This window comes from Mytilus californianus, unplaced genomic scaffold (genome assembly GCF_021869535.1).
Source record: "Mytilus californianus isolate M0D057914Y unplaced genomic scaffold, xbMytCali1.0.p SCAF_8, whole genome shotgun sequence".
NCBI classification, from domain to species: Eukaryota; Metazoa; Mollusca; class Bivalvia; order Mytilida; family Mytilidae; genus Mytilus; species Mytilus californianus.
The window spans coordinates 41,088,451-41,107,137 of NW_026262734.1; the positions used below are offsets into that span (position 1 = coordinate 41,088,451).

Sequence of the window (18,687 nt, forward strand, 5' to 3'; positions counted from 1 at the left end):
TAAATGCGTTATTAACTTATAGAAAAAGATTATCTAGACCTAATCATATAATGCTGCCTCTGCCTTTAACCCTCAAGAGAATATTTCCAGTAGAGATAAGACTTGTGATTAATTATCTCCGATGATTTATTGCTTTCTTGACAGTCATGATTTATACTGTTTATTGATAAATTGTGGGCAAACTAATGAAATATTACTTCCCTTATGTTAATCTGGACTGGATTTGAATATTTTGATAGAACAACTTTTGTCAGGATATGATATATTGTCATTTTTTTCAAATTGATTTTCTTAACATTGTTAAAAACAAAACGTCCTGAAAAAAAATCAATGGACTTAATGAAATATGTTCATTCTTCCTTGTCATGATAACATTTTCTTTTTGAAATAAAGGGGGACTTACTGCTTCTTGTTCTTCTTCACATGAAGTCCTGCCCAGTCCTTATTCTTCAACTGTTTTGACAAGGCAAGATGGCATTAAGTGCTACCCTTGACTGTCTGTCCTTCAGTTCTTTTTCTTTTTGTCCTTTCATCTTTCTGTTAGTCCCATTTTGGTTTGAAAAGCAAGCTTGAGAGGGGGCATTTGTATCCTTAGACACATTCTTTGTTCATTACATCAAGATGGTTGGTCAAGTAACTATTAGTTGAAAAAAATAAAAAATGTAGTTAATTGAATGTGATCGTTGACTGGTCAAGGTCAGCTTTTTAGGTGACACATTATAATTAGTGTTAGGCCATAACTTTTCGTCATTTAACAATTTGAAAGGCTTTTTAATTTTTTTTGTGTGAGTACACCACCTAACCTAAATCCTTGGCAATAAGTATTTGTTGTTAAGCTCACAGCATTTAGGAATAAGACAAAGGACTGGTTGGCTCGAAGTCAGAATAACAAGTCTTGCTAGGGTTAAATTTTTTCCTGCTGACTTTTACTTTCTGAACCAGCATGTTCAAAATCTGGCTCAGTGTCTTTGTCTATTAAAAAGCAGGTTTATATTAATATCATAAACATCTCCACTTGCTTATATGCATGTAATATTTGCCACTGGACATTAAAACACGAATTCATCATCATCTTCAGTCAGAAGTCAACAGCAGATATGAGAATGTCAATTATAAAATATACGTAAAAACAAAATTAATAGAATACACTTTCTGGAATGTTTTGACATCCAAGACATTCCAAATTTTATAAGTTCAAGGCAATCTTTTCCCAAAAGAATTTAAAGCCAGAAAAATGTAAAAAGATTTTATTTTTATAGAGCATTTTTATTTTAATGACTCAAAGGTGAAAATATCTGAAAATCTAAACAATGTTTTCACAAAGACTTGACAATTGGTATTATCTGTTTCTCTGCTAAGCACATAGCATTTATTTAGGAGTAAGAGCTTTACTTGTTAGCATGGATTCAGAATAGTGTGTCTGTGTTAGGTCGACATGTCTCCCTGCTGACTTTTACCTTGTGAACTAGAACTTTCAAAATAAGGCATAATGTGTCAGTCTTGTACAAAGCAGGGTTCATATACATATTTCATTAACATGTTTTTTTTCCTGAATATGCATTTGCTTTGCCACTAGAAGTTAAACATTCAATATCATCAAGGAGTAAGACGGGTTTGATATACACATCAGTTACAGCCAGTATATTAACATTAAGATTTTTTTTTTTTTTTTTTTTTTTTTTTTTTTTTTTTTTGGTGTAGACCCCAATGACACACCACATATATATATCCACGTATAAACAAGTCTAAATTGAAAACAACATTCAAACCTATGATTGCGTTGGATAAAAATCGCAATTTTTATACGTGTGCATGCAAAACAAATTTCTTGTTAGAGGGGTCATACAGCACAAACAACATTTTCCAAAAGACTAAAAAAGTGAAAAAGTATATTTTAACAAAACGCATTTGACAAACAGGTCGAACAACAGAAAACAATAAACTTGCAGAAAAGATGGTATACCGCAAACAAAAGGTGCAAAGGTATATATATATAAACTTCATTAAGATTTCATTTTATAACTTTTTTCAGCTGGTCGAACGACTACAGATGAACAGTTAGAAGATATGCTGGAATCAGGAAATCCTAAAATATTTACGCAAGATGTAAGATTTTATCAGGATTCACACATTCAGACAAATTTTCAACCCAAGTTTAAATGACATGTTTTTGTTCATTGATGATAGTGTTGACTGTTCAATATTTGAATTAATAACAATATTCATTTTCATCAACATTCTATTTCATTTTGTTTTTTTGAAGAAGAAGAATATGGGACTGGTTCTGTATTTTAAATATACTATTTTCAAAGACTAGTTTAAATGTCTTTACAACAATTCTTATCAATGAAGATCACATTTTAGTTGATATTCCTTCTTCTTGGTTAATTTATTATATGGCCTGCGAAGAAAGTAGCTGAATGCGAGACAGTGTTGCTTTTTCAGCACGTTGTTGGCGGCGTCAAAAATTGTTCAGTTTTATAGGAACTACTTGTGATAGTCTAGATCAATGATATTTTATAAAAAGTTGCATTACTTTCAGTATATATCAGTTTGAATGACTATTACGAGGCTTTGTCCCCTAGGTCCATTTACTTTGAATTAATAAGCTTCCTAGGTCATGGTCCAGCGATTTAACTAGCAATGATGCTGTCCATCCAATTATCTTGCCTACAGCCGAGACATATGTCAGTAACAGTTAACAGTTTATTAGGAGTCTTTTTCACAACAAACTTGTCTTGTGATGTAAATTAATTGATAAAGGAGTTGAACCAATGAATTTTGTGTCTAGTTTTACTCATATTTGTGCTACATTACAATTTACAAATCAAATCCCAGGACACAGAATTAGAAAAAGGCACTGTTTCTCATTGCACAATGTATTAGTAAAATACGAAAAAAATATGAAATCTATAGAAGAGAAGAACAAATGAATTTAAACAATGTTTTTTTTTTTTTTTTTTTTACAAATTCTCACTTTACGCATACGTATCCACTTGTGAAATGAAATTTTACATTGATTTAAACAGGCATAATGGTCACTTCTAAGCATTGCTAGATTAGCTACAGTTAAAGATCAGTCTATTTTCTGTTGTCCCATTGGCAATCATACCACATCTCCTTATTTTTATTTTGGTAGCTTCGTACACAATATTTTAAAAATTACTAAAATCCTAAAGTATGTGAAATACATGTTAAAGTGAATGTTATATGTTTTTGGTGAGGTTCGTGTTGCTCAGTCTTTAGTTTTCTATGTCATGTTTTGTATACTGTTGTTTGTCTTTTGGTCCTTTTTTTCTTTTTATACGACCGCAAAAAAATTTTTGTGGTCGTATATTGGCATGACGTTGGCGTCGTCGTCCCAAGACACGCTAGTTTTCGCACTCTGACTTTAGTTTAAGTGAATGGATCTCAATGAAATTTTACCATAAGGTTCAATACCACAAAAGAAAGGTGGGGATTGATTTTGGGGGTTATGGTACCCACAGTTAAGGAATTAGGGGCCAAAAATAAGCATTTTTGTAACTTCCAGACATAACTTGTGTGTAAGTGTATGGATCTCTCTGACATTGTACCACAAGGTTCCATATCACAAAGGGAATGCTGGGATTGATTTTGGGGGTAATTGCCTCCAAATTTTAGGAATTAGGGGCCAAAAAGGGGCAAAAACAAGCATTTTTCTAGTTTCATGACAATAACTTGTGTGTAAGTGTATGGATCTCTCTGACATTGTATCACAAGGTTCCATATCACAAAGGGAATGCTGGGATTGATTTTGGGGGTAATTGCCTCCAAATTTTAGGAATTAGGGGCCAAAAAGGGGAAAAAAAAAAAAGCATTTTTCTAGTTTCATGACAATAACTTGTGTGTAAGTGTATGGATCTTTATGAAATTGTACTACAAGGTTCCATATCACAAAGGGAAAGCTGGAATTGAGTTTGGGGGTAATTGCCCAAAAAATTTAGGAAAAAGGGGCCAAAAATAAGCATTTTTGTAGTTTCCAGACAATAACTTGTGTTCAAATGTATGGATCTCTCTGAAATTGTACTACAAGGTACCATACCACAAAGGGAAGGCTGGGATTGATTTTGGGGGTAATTGCCTCAAAATTTTAGTAATTAGGGGCCATAAAAGGGCAAAAAAACAAGCATTTTTCTAGTTTCAGGACAATAACTTGTGTGTCAGTGTATGGATCTTTATGAAATTGTACTGCAAGGTTCAATATCACAAAGGGAAAGCTGGGTTTGAGTTTGGGGGTAATTGCCCTAAACGTTTAGGAATTTGGGGCCAAAAAGGGGCCAAAAACCAAGCATTTTTATAGTTTCCAGACAATAACTTGTGTTCAAGTGTATGGATCTCTCTGAAATTGTACTGCAAGGTACCATACCACAAAGGGAAGCTGGGATTGAGTTTGGGGGTGATGAATCATAAGGGGGTTCAAAAAATTGGGGGGGGGGGATTTTTTTTTCCTTTTTTTTCTTTAAAATCTTCCATTTTAAATTGGTTATTTCTAATTTATATATAAAAGCAAATAATAATGATATGGTTTGAATAGGTAAATTAAAAATTTTTAAGTTCTTAGACCACTTTGATTCTGTGTGAGAAACCTATGCTGTGTCAAATATTTAATTACAATCCAAATTCTGTGCTGTATCAAGCTGGAATGTTGTGTCCATACTTGCCCCAACTGTTCAGGGTTCGACCTCTGCGGTCGTATCAAGCTGCGCCCCAGCGGATCATTTTATTTAGCCATGGCATGGTCAGTTTATTTTCGACTTATGAGTTTGAATGTCCCTTTGGTGTCTTTCGCCTCTCTTTTATATACATGTATGTTAGTCATACTTTAAGTCAACTATAACTTTTGTATTTTGTAGATCATAATGGAAACACAGCAAGCCAAACAAACACTTGCTGATATTGAAGCTAGACACAACGATATTATAAAATTAGAAAATAGTATACGTGAATTACATGACATGTTTATGGATATGGCTATGTTAGTAGAACAACAGGTAAGTTTGAACTCTGTTTAAATTTTTTCAATAACAGAGTAAGCAATTTGAACTCATTTTACAAAAATTATAACCAGAAAAAATACTTGTAAATTATTAACATTTCAGTGTAACTTGCAATAAATTTTAGTGGAAGATTTTTTTGTCCTAAACCATAACTGACAATTTTGATGTTTATAAAGATCAGGGTGTAAGATTTAAAGTAACGTCATTGCCAGTAAATTTAAGTTCCTATAAGCAACCTTAAAGGAAATTGTATGTAAGATATGAATTACAGTATAGAGTCAGGGTACAAACAAACTTTTTCAGATAACGTTTGATTTCCAACATCTAGGGTACTTGTACTGTTAATTCAGAGACTTTGGTGTGCATTTATTATTGCGATTGCTAAACGATTGACAAAGATGCTTGATAACTATTGAAATTTCAGGAAATGCTGCATATAGATAATGCTATCAAAATTTAAAATGCGGGTTTATATTTTTGCAAAACTTCTCCCGTTGCAATATTCGCAATACTGTAAATTCAGAAATTATTGCAAGGTTTTTATTAATGCGAATAATGCGACTGGGTGGGTATGGAAATATTAAGAACTCACATTTTGATATCTGACACATATACCCATATGCAGATTTTCCTGAAATAGTAATAATTTATCTCACATTTTTTTCCATTCAAAAATCACATTAATAAATGAACACATTAATTTCTGAACTTACAGTAGTAAAAAACTTGCAAAAATAATAGTAGTTATGTCCATCAGAGGCTAACAAGCATGTAGGATTGAAAGCATGTAACATTGGTGCTGTTTGCCAATCTATATAAACAAAATCTACAGGATTATGTTAATTCGAACAACTAGAATACTGTTCGGTTCAGGTTTATTCAGCCAATGACATACTGCTGTATTAATTTTTATGTTCCAGTTGATACCAAGCAATGAAATAAGTTTCTATCTTGTTTTATCATTATAGGGTGAAATGATAGATCGTATAGAATATAATGTTGAACAAGCAGTTGATTATATAGAAACAGCCAAAATGGACACTAAAAAAGCTGTAAAATACCAAAGTAAAGCTCGACGGGTAAGTTAACTATAAAATGCACACACTTTCAAGTGTCAAATATAAAATTCTTAAGTAAAAGGAGATGGTAATTTTGCAAATACAACAAGCAAAAACACTTAAAAATGATCAAGATTATTACAACTATAAAAAGTTTTAAGATATGCAGGTAAGTTAATACAATCCGACAAGATGAGAAACCATCAGAATTGGGAAAAAAAACAAAAATTAGAAATATAACAAGTCAAGAATACTTAAAAGTACTGAAAAGTATAAAAGGAATCTAAACCCTCAGCTAGTACATACTTAGCAACAATTACCAGAAACCCGTCCAATGCCATGTTTATATATATCCATGCAAACGTTGTCTGCTGTCACACACATTTTTCACAAATCTGCACACAAGCTTTATCTGTTCATATCCTTGTATTATATTCATGATGTTCAAGAAAATTTTCAATTAGTTGTATTTATTGTTGTTGTCAAGGCTTACATATTTATTATTTTATTTCCAGTTCATTCTGGACAATTCTACATTGTCTTTTCTTGGATATAGATGAATATTATTTAAACTCCTTTTTCCAATAAACAGATTGGTTTGATGGCTATTTATTTTAATGATTGATTCTAATTTTGTGTGGTCAAGTTTTAAAATTTTCTAAAAAGACCCAAACCAAAAGCATATATATGATATGCTTAATTCACATAGACAAAGAGCTATTCTGGGTTATCCTTCATCAAACGATTTTCCCGTAATTGTTATGAATTTTGGACCAAAATTACGGTGTAACGATTAAGAGTCTATTTGTTACAGATTTACTTTCATTACCTGCCCAGAACAGTTCTCCAGTTATATATCATTTTTATAAAATTTTACGAAGTAAATATTATTACTGAAAAAAGACAGAATAACAGAAATTTTAATACCTTTTTACTGATTGCACCAAAAGGGGGTTGGCATTTATGCTTCATCATGATCAATAACAGAATTTCAAAAATTTTATAAAATGCAAAACAGGCTTATCAAATAATGTGAATGCATAAATACCGGAATAAGGGAGCATTACTGTTTTGAACATTCTGATCGGTCCAGATGTCATTCAGGGTGACGCCAAATCTGTCCCAACATAATTAATGATGTCAAATGTTGAATTTTTAATTGGTCCATTGTAAAAGTTGAGATTATGGGTTTCAATAAAAGAGTTTTGGTTTATTGCCAAAATTATCCGGTCACAATTTTACGTCATAATAAAAACATTAAAAAAAATTCTGTAGTTACAGAAATCAAAACAAGGATAAAATTGGCAGTATATAAATCTGCCATTAATGTATCCCTAGAAATATTTATCCACATGGGCAAATTATGTATTTTGGGAACTTCAAACTTCAAACTGTGTAAATGTCATTATAAAGTAGCCATCACACCACTTCTGAAATTGTATTCCTCTGCACACTTGTATACATGTTGTTTAAATGTTGTCTTTTCTTTCATTTCAGAAAATGATAATGATTATAATATGTGTAATAGTATTATTGGCTGTTATAGCACTTATAATTGGTATAAGTGTTGGAACATAGTAAACTATTGTTATTATGATGTTAAGTCTCGTTTTTGCTCAAACTTAGGAACAGCTGTTTTCCTGCATCCTGACAGGTTCACCAAATATTGTTTACCATGTCACTAAATATATATACAGTCATACTCGTATGAAAAGAACATCAGCTGATCAGATGTATATTTAAATTTAGTTCATTCTAATTACTCGATTCAGAGAATACCAGGTTCTGTTTTATTAAGCTCTTTCAGAATCTAATGCATTCTGGGTAATATTTTCACAGGCATACACCAAAATGCTGTGATTTACTTAAAATGTCCAAACAATTGAAATTCAATCAATGATAAGACGTTGTTCTCATTTTTTTTTAGTACGAGCAATGAAATTACACATAGTTCTTCAGATTCTGAAATTGTAAATTGTTAACAATGGCATTTTAATTTTTGAACTTTAAAATGGAAATTTTAGCAATAATTACTGGTGTTTAGGATGGAGTGGTGTGACTGTATAATATTCTGCCATATAAAAATATACACATCACTGGACACATATACTTGTGCTAATTACAAACGTGAAAATACTTTTTTGTTCCTTTGTTCTGAATTAAGAAAAGGGCTTTTTTAGTATTATTAACAAAAGTCATTATTCTTTGAATTGTTATAAAGTAAAAAAAAATATCAACCAAAAGAATGGGAAAACAATGTCATTTCAGTATAATTTTAAAAAAATGGGTGGGGGGGGGGGGGTAATTATCAAGTGGTCAATTCTTCTTATAGTGCTTGATTTTTATGTACTTGTGTTGTGTATATTTCTAACTACACAAGCTTTCAAAGCCTTCATTTTGTACTGTGATCCACTTTATTATAAAGCTATTTTATTTTGGAAACCCAACATGTAACTGCAAAAAGAAATCAACATTTTGTTTTGAAGATGTTTGTAAAGATGCAGTTGAAATAGAAGAGCTATCTTAAACACAGTATTCAAATTTTATTTTATTTTGATATTATTTCTATGTGTAAATGTTGTTTACATATTGTTTTTTTCTCTTTCATTTCAGAAACTGATTATGATAATAGTTTGTGTTATTGTTTTATTAGCTATTATAGGACTTATACTTGGTATATCTTTATCTTAAGTTTTTTGGGAATAACACATGTGCCTTATTATAAATGATGAGAAATTAAGGTATAACACATGTGCCTAATTATAAATGACGAGAAATGCTCAGTGCTTATTGATCAATCTGCCTTCCTTGCTTTTAATTTGAATTGAGTCTAGTTTGTACAAAGATGAAATTTTTCTCTGTCCAACAGCGCTTTACTTTTTCATGATCAGTTGATTTTATGGTATTGGTTTTGCACAGTTACTGTCACCTTTTTTCCATCTTCCATTTTTTTTGACTTATTTTGAAACTCCAATTCTGATTACTGTGGATTATTCGTTGGATACCAATTTTCGTTGATTTTGACGTTAAAGGTGAAATATAAATTTAGATTTTCAATGAAGTACAAATTTTCTATAGGCTTGTAGGCAGACTTTGGCAAAACCATGAAACCAAATATCCACTAAAATACAATTTGTCCTCAATCCACGAAATTGGTATCCACGAAAATAAATTAATTCACATTAGATAATTCAAATCTTTTTACTGGGTGTCATATTCGCTTGCATTTCAATAATCAAAGATGAAAGTAAAGGGTAAAATTCTGTATATTGATCAATAAAAATGATCTTTTGTAATACATGGGTAAGTGGGGGGGGGAGTCTTTTGGCGTTTGTTGACAGATATGTTTCAACTTACCACTATTTGATATAGCAAGGACAAACTGTATACTTAACGACAAGATTATTCAAGAACTTTAAAGGAATCTTTTTTTCACTGGAGGGAGGCAGTGATTTAGTGCAAAGATCTGTCATATTTTCTTGACGGCAAAACTTATATGTATATTTTTTTAGTGCTATCAGTGCTTTCTGGAGAGAAAACTTATTTCTTTAAAATGCTATACATTTACTGAAAATGTTGCATTAAAAATCATTGATTGTTAATTCATCAGGACTATTTTAGGATTACAATGGTATCAGCAAAAACCTTTTTAAAAAACCTACCACAACTTTCTCACGTCGAGTTTGTACAGAAATATAATCTGAAAAAACCTTCCCTAATGGTTTCATACTGTATTTAATGTGCTTATTCTAACTGTCGTCTGCTGATGAGACATTTTTTCCAGAGACATATAAGTTGTATATAGCTAGTATATAAAAGTTGAAGTGTAGCATTTTATTGAGATGTCAGACCCAGGACCTCTGAAATCCAGATTATGTGCAATAATTTTATTTATGTAAATATGTTTTCTTTTCTTAGATACAAGCAAATTTCTTTCATGTTCAGTCAAAAGGAATGTTTTAGTGTAGGGATCTTTTGAAGTTAGAAGTATGTTTGATTCATAAGAGCTAGATGTATTGGGTTAAATTTGTTTTCAAGTTATAACCAAATTTCATCCCCTATCAATGTTGACCAAATATCATTTAGGTAACGAACTAGCATAACTAGTTGAATGCATGAACTTTAAGAGGTTAACAAGTAACTTTCATTCTAACTTAAAATTCAAGATGGCTGCTATATATTTACATATTCTCTTAGGATCCAATGTATTCTATGATCTTTATGATTTCATGAGTAGATCAATCAGCATTGCAAAGATGTATTACAAATTTTGAAGCTTTTCTTTGATGAACAAGAATGTTTAAAACACATAAAAAATATTTCATTCAAAAAGAATCTTTGAATTTTTACAAATTTAAGGTAGCTCGGGTGTCTAAATGTTCGACGATAGATTTTTCTTAAACTGCTGTAAAAGACTTCTGGGTTAATATACTTTTAAACTTCAGACCTTGTTTTTTGTATAAAATACATTGATATTAATGAAATCACAGTTATTTATATGGATTATATAGGGGAAACTTAATTTTTCCCATTTTTATACGACCGCAAAAATTAAAAATTTTTTGGTCGTATATTGGTATGACGTTGGCGTCGTCGTCGTCGTCGTCGTCGTCGTCGTCGTCGTCCGGCGTCGTCCTGCGTCGTCCGAAGACACATTGGTTTTCGCACTCTAACTTTAGTTTAAGTGAATGGATCTCCATGAAATTTCACCATAAGGTTCAATACCACAAAAGGAAGGTTGGGATTGATTTTGGGGGTTATGGTACCAACAGTTAAGGAATTAGGGGCCAAAAAGGGGCCAAAAATAAGCATTTTTGTAACTTTCAGACAATAACTTGTGTGTAAGTGTATGGATCTCTCTGACATTGTACCACAAGGTTCCATATCACAAAGGGAAGGCTGTAATTGATTTTGGGGGTAATTGCCTCAAAATTTTAGGAATTAGGGGCCAAAAAAGGGGCAAAAAACAAGCATTTTTCTAGTTTCATGACAATAACTTGTGTGTAAGTGTTTGGATATTTCTGAAATTGTACTACAAGGTTCCATATCACAAAGGGAAAGCTGGAATTGAGTTTGGGGGTAATTGCCCGAAACGTTTAGGAATTGGGGGCCAAAAAGGGGCCAAAAATAAGCATTTTTCTAGTTTCCAGACAATAACTTGTGTTCAAGTGTATGGATCTCTCTGAAATTGTACTACAAGGTACCATACCACAAAGGGAAGGCTGGGATTGAGTTTGGGGGTGATGAATCATAAGGGGGTTCAAAAAATTTGGGGGGGGGGGGTTTTCTTTTTTTCCTTTTTTTTTTCTTTTAAAATTTTCCATTTTAAGTTGGTTATTTCTGATTTATATTTAAAAGCAAATAATAATGATATGGTAGGAGATACACACCAAACAGGATGTGTAAATTATTATATAATAAGTATTGTGCAATAGCAAGAAATTTTCAATTGCACAGTATTGCACAATAGCAAGAAATCTTCAATTGCACAGTATTGCGCAATAGCAAGAAATCTTCAATTTAACAGTATTGCGCAATAGCAAGAAATATCCAATAGCACAATATTGCGCAATAGCAAGAAATTGTCAATTGTACAGTATTGCGCAATAGCAAGAAATATTCAATTGCACAGTATTGTGCAAAAGAAGATACTTCGTATAAATTGCTTATTTCTTGATCAATTTCAATGGGGTTTTATTCTTGAATTCTTGGGGTTCTTTAATATGCTGAATCTAACCGTGTATTAAGTTTTTGGATTTTGGGCCCCGTTTTTAAATTGGTCCACATTGAGGTCCAAAGGGTCCAAAATTAAACTTTGTTTGATTTCATCAAAAATTGAATTATTGGGGTTCTTTGATATGCCGAATCTAACCGTGTATTTAGATTTTTAATTTTGGGTCCCGTTTTTTAAATTTGTCTACATTAAGGTCCAAAGGGTCCAAAATTAAACTTAGTTTGATTTTAACAAAAATTGAATTCTTAGGGTTCTTTGATATGCTGAATCTAAACATGTGTTTAGATTTTTGATTATGGGCCCAGTTTTCAAGTTGGTCCAAGTTGGGGTCCAAAATTAAACTTTGTTTGATTTCAACAAAAATTGAATATATGGGGTTCTTTGATATGCTGAATCTAAACATGTATTTAGATTTTAGATTTTTGGCCCAGTTTTCAAGTTGGTCCAAATTTGGGTCCAAAATTAAACTTTGTTTGATTTCAACAAAAATTGAATATATGGGGTTCTTTGATATGCTGAATCTTACCATGTATTTAGATTTTTTATTTGTGGGCCCGCTATCAAATTGGTTCATATTGAGGTCAAAAGGGTCCAAAATTAAACTTTGTTTGATTTCATCAAAAATTGAATTATTGGGGTTCTTTGATATGCCAAATCTAACCGTGTATTTAGATTTTTAATTTTGGGTCCTGTTTTTTAAATTGGTCTACATTAAGGTCCAAAGAGTCCAAAATTAAACTTAGTTTGATTTTAACAAAAATTGAATTTTTGGGGTTCTTTGATATGCTGAATCTAAACATGTGTTTAGATTTTTGATTATGGGACCAGTTTTCAAGTTGGTCCAAGTTGGGGTCCAAAATTAAACTTTGTTTGATTTCAACAAAAATTGAATATATGGGGTTCTTTGATATGCTGAATCTAAACATGTATTTAGATTTTAGATTTTTGGCCCAGTTTTCAAGATGGTCCAAATTGGGGTCCAAAATTAAACTTTGTTTGATTTCAACAAAAATTGAATATATGGGGTTCTTTGATATGCTAAATCTTACCATGTATTTAGATTTTTTATTTGTGGGCCCGCTATCAAATTGGTTCATATTGAGGTCAAAAGGGTCCAAAATTAAACTTTGTTTGATTTCATCAAAAAATGAATTATTGGGGTTCTTTGATATGCCAAATCTAACTGTGTTTTTTAGATTTTTAATTTAGGGTCCCGTTTTTTAAATTTGTCTACATTAAGGTCCAAAGGGTCCAAAATTAAACTTAGTTTGATTTTAACAAAAATTGAATTCTTCGGGTACTTTGATATGCTGAATCTAAACATGTGTGTAGATTTTTGATTATGGGACCAGTTTTCAAGTTTGTCCAAGTTGGGGTCCAAAATTAAACTTTGTTTGATTTCAACAAAAATTAAATATATGGGGTTCTTTGATATGCTGAATCTAACCATGTATTTTGATTTTGGACATTGGACCATAATAGGTAAATTAAAAAAATTGAAGTTCTTAGACCACATTCTTTCTGTGTCAGAAACCTATGCTGTGTCAAATATTTAATCACAATCCAAATTCAGAGCTGTATCAAGCTTGAATGTTGTGTCCATACTTGCCCCAACTGTTCAGGGTTCGACCTCTGCGGTCGTATCAAGCTGCGCCCAGCGAAGCATTTTATTAAATTATAGAATTGGTTCAAATTCAACGAGAGAATTGCTTTTTATGAATACTTCTGAAATATCAAATAAAAATAGGGGGTCACAAGCCTTATTTTCTTGAGATTTAAAAAAAAAATTTAAAAACAGAAATTGTCAAATTCTGTATAATTATCGGCCCTTGATTTTAAAAGGATTTTTTCTGAAATATTGAATACACTTATCGACACTTAATATTTTGCTAGTTTAATCTTAAAAATTCAAGTATTAGATGTTTCTGTTGTATAATGAATGATGCTTGGTAAAACATTTTTAAATCAAAAAAGTATTTTGCAACATGCCCAGAATGGATGCTCAGAAAAAGACACCAGATCTACCTTAATCATGTGAAATCAATGTTTGTCAACATGTAATAAGTCGGAATGCTCAGTAAAAATTTATAGTAAAACATCTGATAAAGAATTTTTTAAACTTCTGATTTTATAATCATGAGATGTAATTCCAATATAGGGGCCACTGCCAGCCATTTATTAACAGTTAAGTGCATTTTTTTACTTATTGATATCAATAAAGAGTTCAAGCAGTGGACATGATTTTTTCAGAAAATTAGATATTTCAGTAGACAAAACAGCTGCATTCTTGGAAGAAATTTGGTTGTATTTAATTTATTTTTGGTTGTTTTTGTACTTTTTGACTAATCAGATTTTCATTTTCATTTAAGTTGTGTTGTTTTATAAGAATGGAATGAATTATAAAGTTAATAGACAAAAAATAAATATTCAGTTAATTATCATTTAAATTCTTGAAAATTGTTTGTGCTTATTTGTTTAATTTTGATTTTCAACATTTGGGTTTATATCTAGCATTTTGCGAATTTTAGTTACAATGTATATACTTTTATGATAGTTTCATTTTACTAAGATTCCTTTATATTTCCAAATTCCAAGGCAATTTTTTTAAATACACTAATACCTTGTTAGATTTTCAGTACTTTTACCCTTCAAAATTTCTTATAAATCTGGTTTTATTCCCTGAAATGAAAACTTTGAAAAGATGTTTAACCATTTCTGTTTGTAAACAGGATGGGTCTTGTGTATGTTACTGCAAATATAAGGTGACTTTTGGTATTTATTTGAATTTAAATGATTAACAAATAAAGTAAGAGTTTTGTTTTATTTTGATAGGATTGTGGAACTTGTACGAATTGCGTTGTTTGCTATTGGCATGGGCATTCACATTTAACAAAAGAATAGTTTTTCTCTTGAAAACTGTGAGAGACACTTAAAAAAAAAGAAAAAAAAATATGAATTAAAAATATTTTTTTATAAAATCTACCCTTCTTTAGCGGAATTGTTAAAAAAAGAGAAAAAAAAATCAGGGTTATTATTAACAAGGTTTTATTGTACTTTTACCGTAATAAGGTTGTATGACATCATGCTTTTTGTAGTACTATTATATGTTGCAGCTCATTTTCATTGTAGCGCTTATATTTTGGATTTAGTGCAATATAAGTGTATATATAACTTGTGTTGTTATTCTTATTTTGTTGCCTGTTGGCATTATTCACTTAGATATAGCTGAATTATTGTGATTCGAATTATATCAATGGTGGAAAAACAATTTACTAGAATTTCCTTTAATATACATGTTTTGCTTCGAAATTCGTTTCTGATTATGTGTTAAATTTAATTGAAGGGCATTAGTAAAAAATATTGATCCAGTTAATTTCTGTTTTGATTAGCAAAAATAAGGTCTATTTCAGAAAGAAATATAAGAAAATGTTATTTTTGCTAAAGTTTTGATCTGATAGACTAATGGCATGATTTCAAATCAGTTTAAAGAAATTATAAATTCATGTTGATTTAGTTGCTTATTTTTTAAAGTGCAATTATCAAAATAAATAGAAACTGCATTTTAATTGATTTATATGTATATGTTGTGATTTTGTTCATTTTCAATACATGTGTATGTATATTTTGTTTATTGTTGTTATTTGAAGTCCTATTCATCACACAATACCATTAATTGGGTTCTTTTGTCAGGGCAATTAAATTAAAATGGATGGGGGAGGGTAGGTACCCATAGGAATTCCCCAAACAACCAATACATTTTCTTTGAAAAAAATTATCGAATGGACAAGCAACCATAAATGACCCCTGTCAAAAAAAAAACTTCCCTCCCTCAATTCCATGCTCACTTGAATCATTGGATTAACTCTTATACAAAAATTTGTCAGCTATGTGTAGTTTTATGATCAACTATTTTTCTTTATTTTTGACAATCATTCTGTGATTCAACAGGGCTTCTTCATTCAAATCAAATCATGAATTCAATTATTATTGTTGAAAATTAAAAACAAATCAAGAAGATGACGGAAAAATATTTTGTGCATTTAATGGATTAGATACTGTGTTCAAGTTTTCATAGAGAAAAAGAGAAATTTTTCAAATTTAAATATTGAAACTTGACTTGTTTTGCTAAATTTTAAAGGGGGTGTGTCCCTTTGGATCCACCTTTGGTATTTAAATACAGAAAATAAAGTAAAAGATTTGCTTGCTTTGAATACATTGTCAATGGGTCCAATATCAACATTAATCAAACTTTAACCTAGGGACCATATTTTTTTTTATAAACCATGACATGCATAACATGAGCTTTTTAACATGCTCCATTGCTCCCATTAGTTCAGCAGAAATTTGGTATTTGGGAAAGAATAAGATTACTCAGTTTTTTTAAATATTTTTTTTTTTTACACCTTGCATGAATTCTTATCTCAAGTGAAATCTGCATCTCCTTGAGTTCAGTAAAATATAAAAGGGCTGTAATAAACATATTTTAACCAGAAAGTTATATTAATAGGAAGAAAATACTTACTTGAATAACTGATTGAAGATATGATACGGACTTACAATCAAAACCATAAAAGTGTACATATTTCAGGCAATTGGCAAGTTCAAGATGAAATTAATCAAGGGTTTCCTAAACAATTGTTAGTTATTGAAACATGTTATATTTGGATGGATTTTACCATGCATTCAGTTCAGCAATTTGTCTTTCAATACACATAATTTCCAAGCAGCTCTTGATAAAGTTATAATTTAAGATAGTATGAAAAAGTGGTTTACACTTGTATGGTTTTGGCAATAAAAGTTTGTTGATTCTTCAGTTAAAGAATTGAGTAAGCTATTATGGTCAGTACAAATGTTTAAATTGCAGCATTATTTTTTCTTATAAAAGTTCTATGTTTATCGTGATATATAATAATCGTTATCTTGTTTAATCAATTAAAAGTTGACAGGTGCATATTTTTAGATTAAAACCAAAAATTTCAAATATACTTCAAAATTATAAGGTAAAGTTTGACCATTAGGCCAAGTAAATTTTATTTTTAGATTGTATTTCACCTCTGAAACAGTAGGTGAAATATAATCTATTTACTTACTGTAATACCTTGCAATGACTCTTATAAAAATGTAATGGAATGTGGTAAATACCTTCTCTACGAAAAAACCTAAGTATCCATCAGCCTAAGAGACACACTGGTAGAACATATTTAAGTAAAATTTACTTTGCATTCAATTTCAAATATTTTTGTAACTTATTGGTCTTCCCTATGCCACTTTCACCATATTTGGCTCTTTACAGAATTCCATGTGTGGCCATGTGGCATCAAAGCTACACATTTTGACTAAGTGGCCAGATGTTATGCACTGTTAACCATCTTAACTGTTATTCATTGTTACCTCACATATATATAAGTTGTTATTTTTCTGAACGGAGCTTGAATTTTAGTTTTACAATTTTTTATCTTGTATTTATGTTTATAGTTCTAGTCTATTTATAGCAATAGACACATAAATGTATCTTCCCACATTAATTGAGTTTTGCCCTGTATGAACTGTAATGTATATTGTTATATATATCTGTCAGTTTGTACATTGTGGTCAAAATAATATGTCAGTTTAGTCCATCACAACTTAAAAGCAATCTTTTTTAATTAAGATATTGAAATATGAGTAAAAAGCATTTGAACAATTTGATTTAGTTACAATTGAAAAGATTCTTTTAAAGCAAATATTAAATTTTCCTCAATTTCCCTGTTATGTCCTGTTTTATTCTCCCACCCGTACATTATTAAAGTTTGTGAGTTTGTTTAAGAATTCATGTCAGTTTTACTTCTTTGTGCCATTTTTTTCTTGATTTTTCATGAAAATTTCTACTATAAGGTTGCAGTACATATTATTTTGGCGTGTCTGTCTTTATTCTCTCAAGCTTTACTGTTGTCTAGTAATGTGTATTTATTTGTGATTATTTTATATTAGTGTAATATTCATTTTTTATATGTATAGTTTTGTCAGTTCAGGCTCTGTTCATGAATATTTATAAAGTCTAACACTCATGAATATTTATTATTATGTAGAATAAAGAATTCTTCATCTTATGTTTTGTTTTCCTTTTTCTCGATGTTGTTGTTTTTGCACATTCTTTTTCTTCGTTTCCCTTGGTGTAGTTTCAGATTAAAAAACTATAGACAGGAGATTTATTGCTACAATTGAAAAAAAGTTCATTATTAAAATTTGTACTGGCTTCATTTCATAGTACTATTCAAAATCAGACAACAAAAGTTAGAAAAAATAGAACATTGCCTAGTTTGTGACAGAAAATTGTAAACTGGGAAGAATTGTTATGTTCAAACTTATTGTTCACTTACCTTCATTGTCTAATGAAGGATTTAAGGATGTACTAAGGTGAAATTAAAAAAATCTAGAATTCAAAACTGATATTATTAGTCAGAAGAGCATTAGTTAAGGAACAAAATAAGCTAAAAATATTGATAGGTTATGGAGCTCCTTTTCGAGATATTTAATTTTTATAAAATGGCAGGAAAAAGCTGACTCGGACTTTTACCTTATATTTGTGTTGGTATTATTTGGGTCTCAAATGGAAAGAAAAGAAATCTAGATTCTGCTTAAATTTTAGTAAATGACCTTCTATGAGCTATTGAAGTCTTATATGAAAAGAAAAATGGGTGTTATGGGGCAAAATATTTTACCCTGTATCATAGGGAAAAAACCAATGAGTCCGAACACATTTGACAAAAATTCCTAAACCTCACCTAAGTACGTCCTTAAAAACACCTTAAAAACACGAAAAAATACACTAATCAATAATCAATCATAGTGCAGAACAAAACACATTCTGTAGTCATGCATGATTTCCAGAAAATAA

General features: G+C 30.6%; 1 protein-coding gene and 1 long non-coding RNA gene across 3 annotated transcripts in view; both read left to right on the forward strand.

The window, feature by feature from the left end:
- LOC127712523 (syntaxin) overlaps positions 1-18,687 on the forward strand; it is a 54,957-nt gene that overhangs the window by 29,768 nt on the left and 6,502 nt on the right. The window contains exons 7-10 of one of the 2 annotated variants that reach the window (XM_052219011.1): positions 2,033-2,106; positions 4,875-5,012; positions 5,987-6,097; positions 7,574-8,349. In XM_052219011.1, the coding sequence (XP_052074971.1) occupies positions 2,033-2,106; positions 4,875-5,012; positions 5,987-6,097; positions 7,574-7,654 (404 nt within the window). In that variant the 3' untranslated portion in view covers positions 7,655-8,349. Of the gene's footprint in view, positions 1-2,032; positions 2,107-4,874; positions 5,013-5,986; positions 6,098-7,573; positions 8,350-18,687 lie in introns of those variants that run through there. The other variant, XM_052219012.1, reaches the window with a different exon arrangement.
- Positions 8,368-17,899, forward strand: LOC127712539 (uncharacterized). The gene is made up of 2 exons (XR_007987157.1): positions 8,368-12,390; positions 12,914-17,899. It is a non-coding gene; the product is annotated as an uncharacterized LOC127712539 (long non-coding RNA).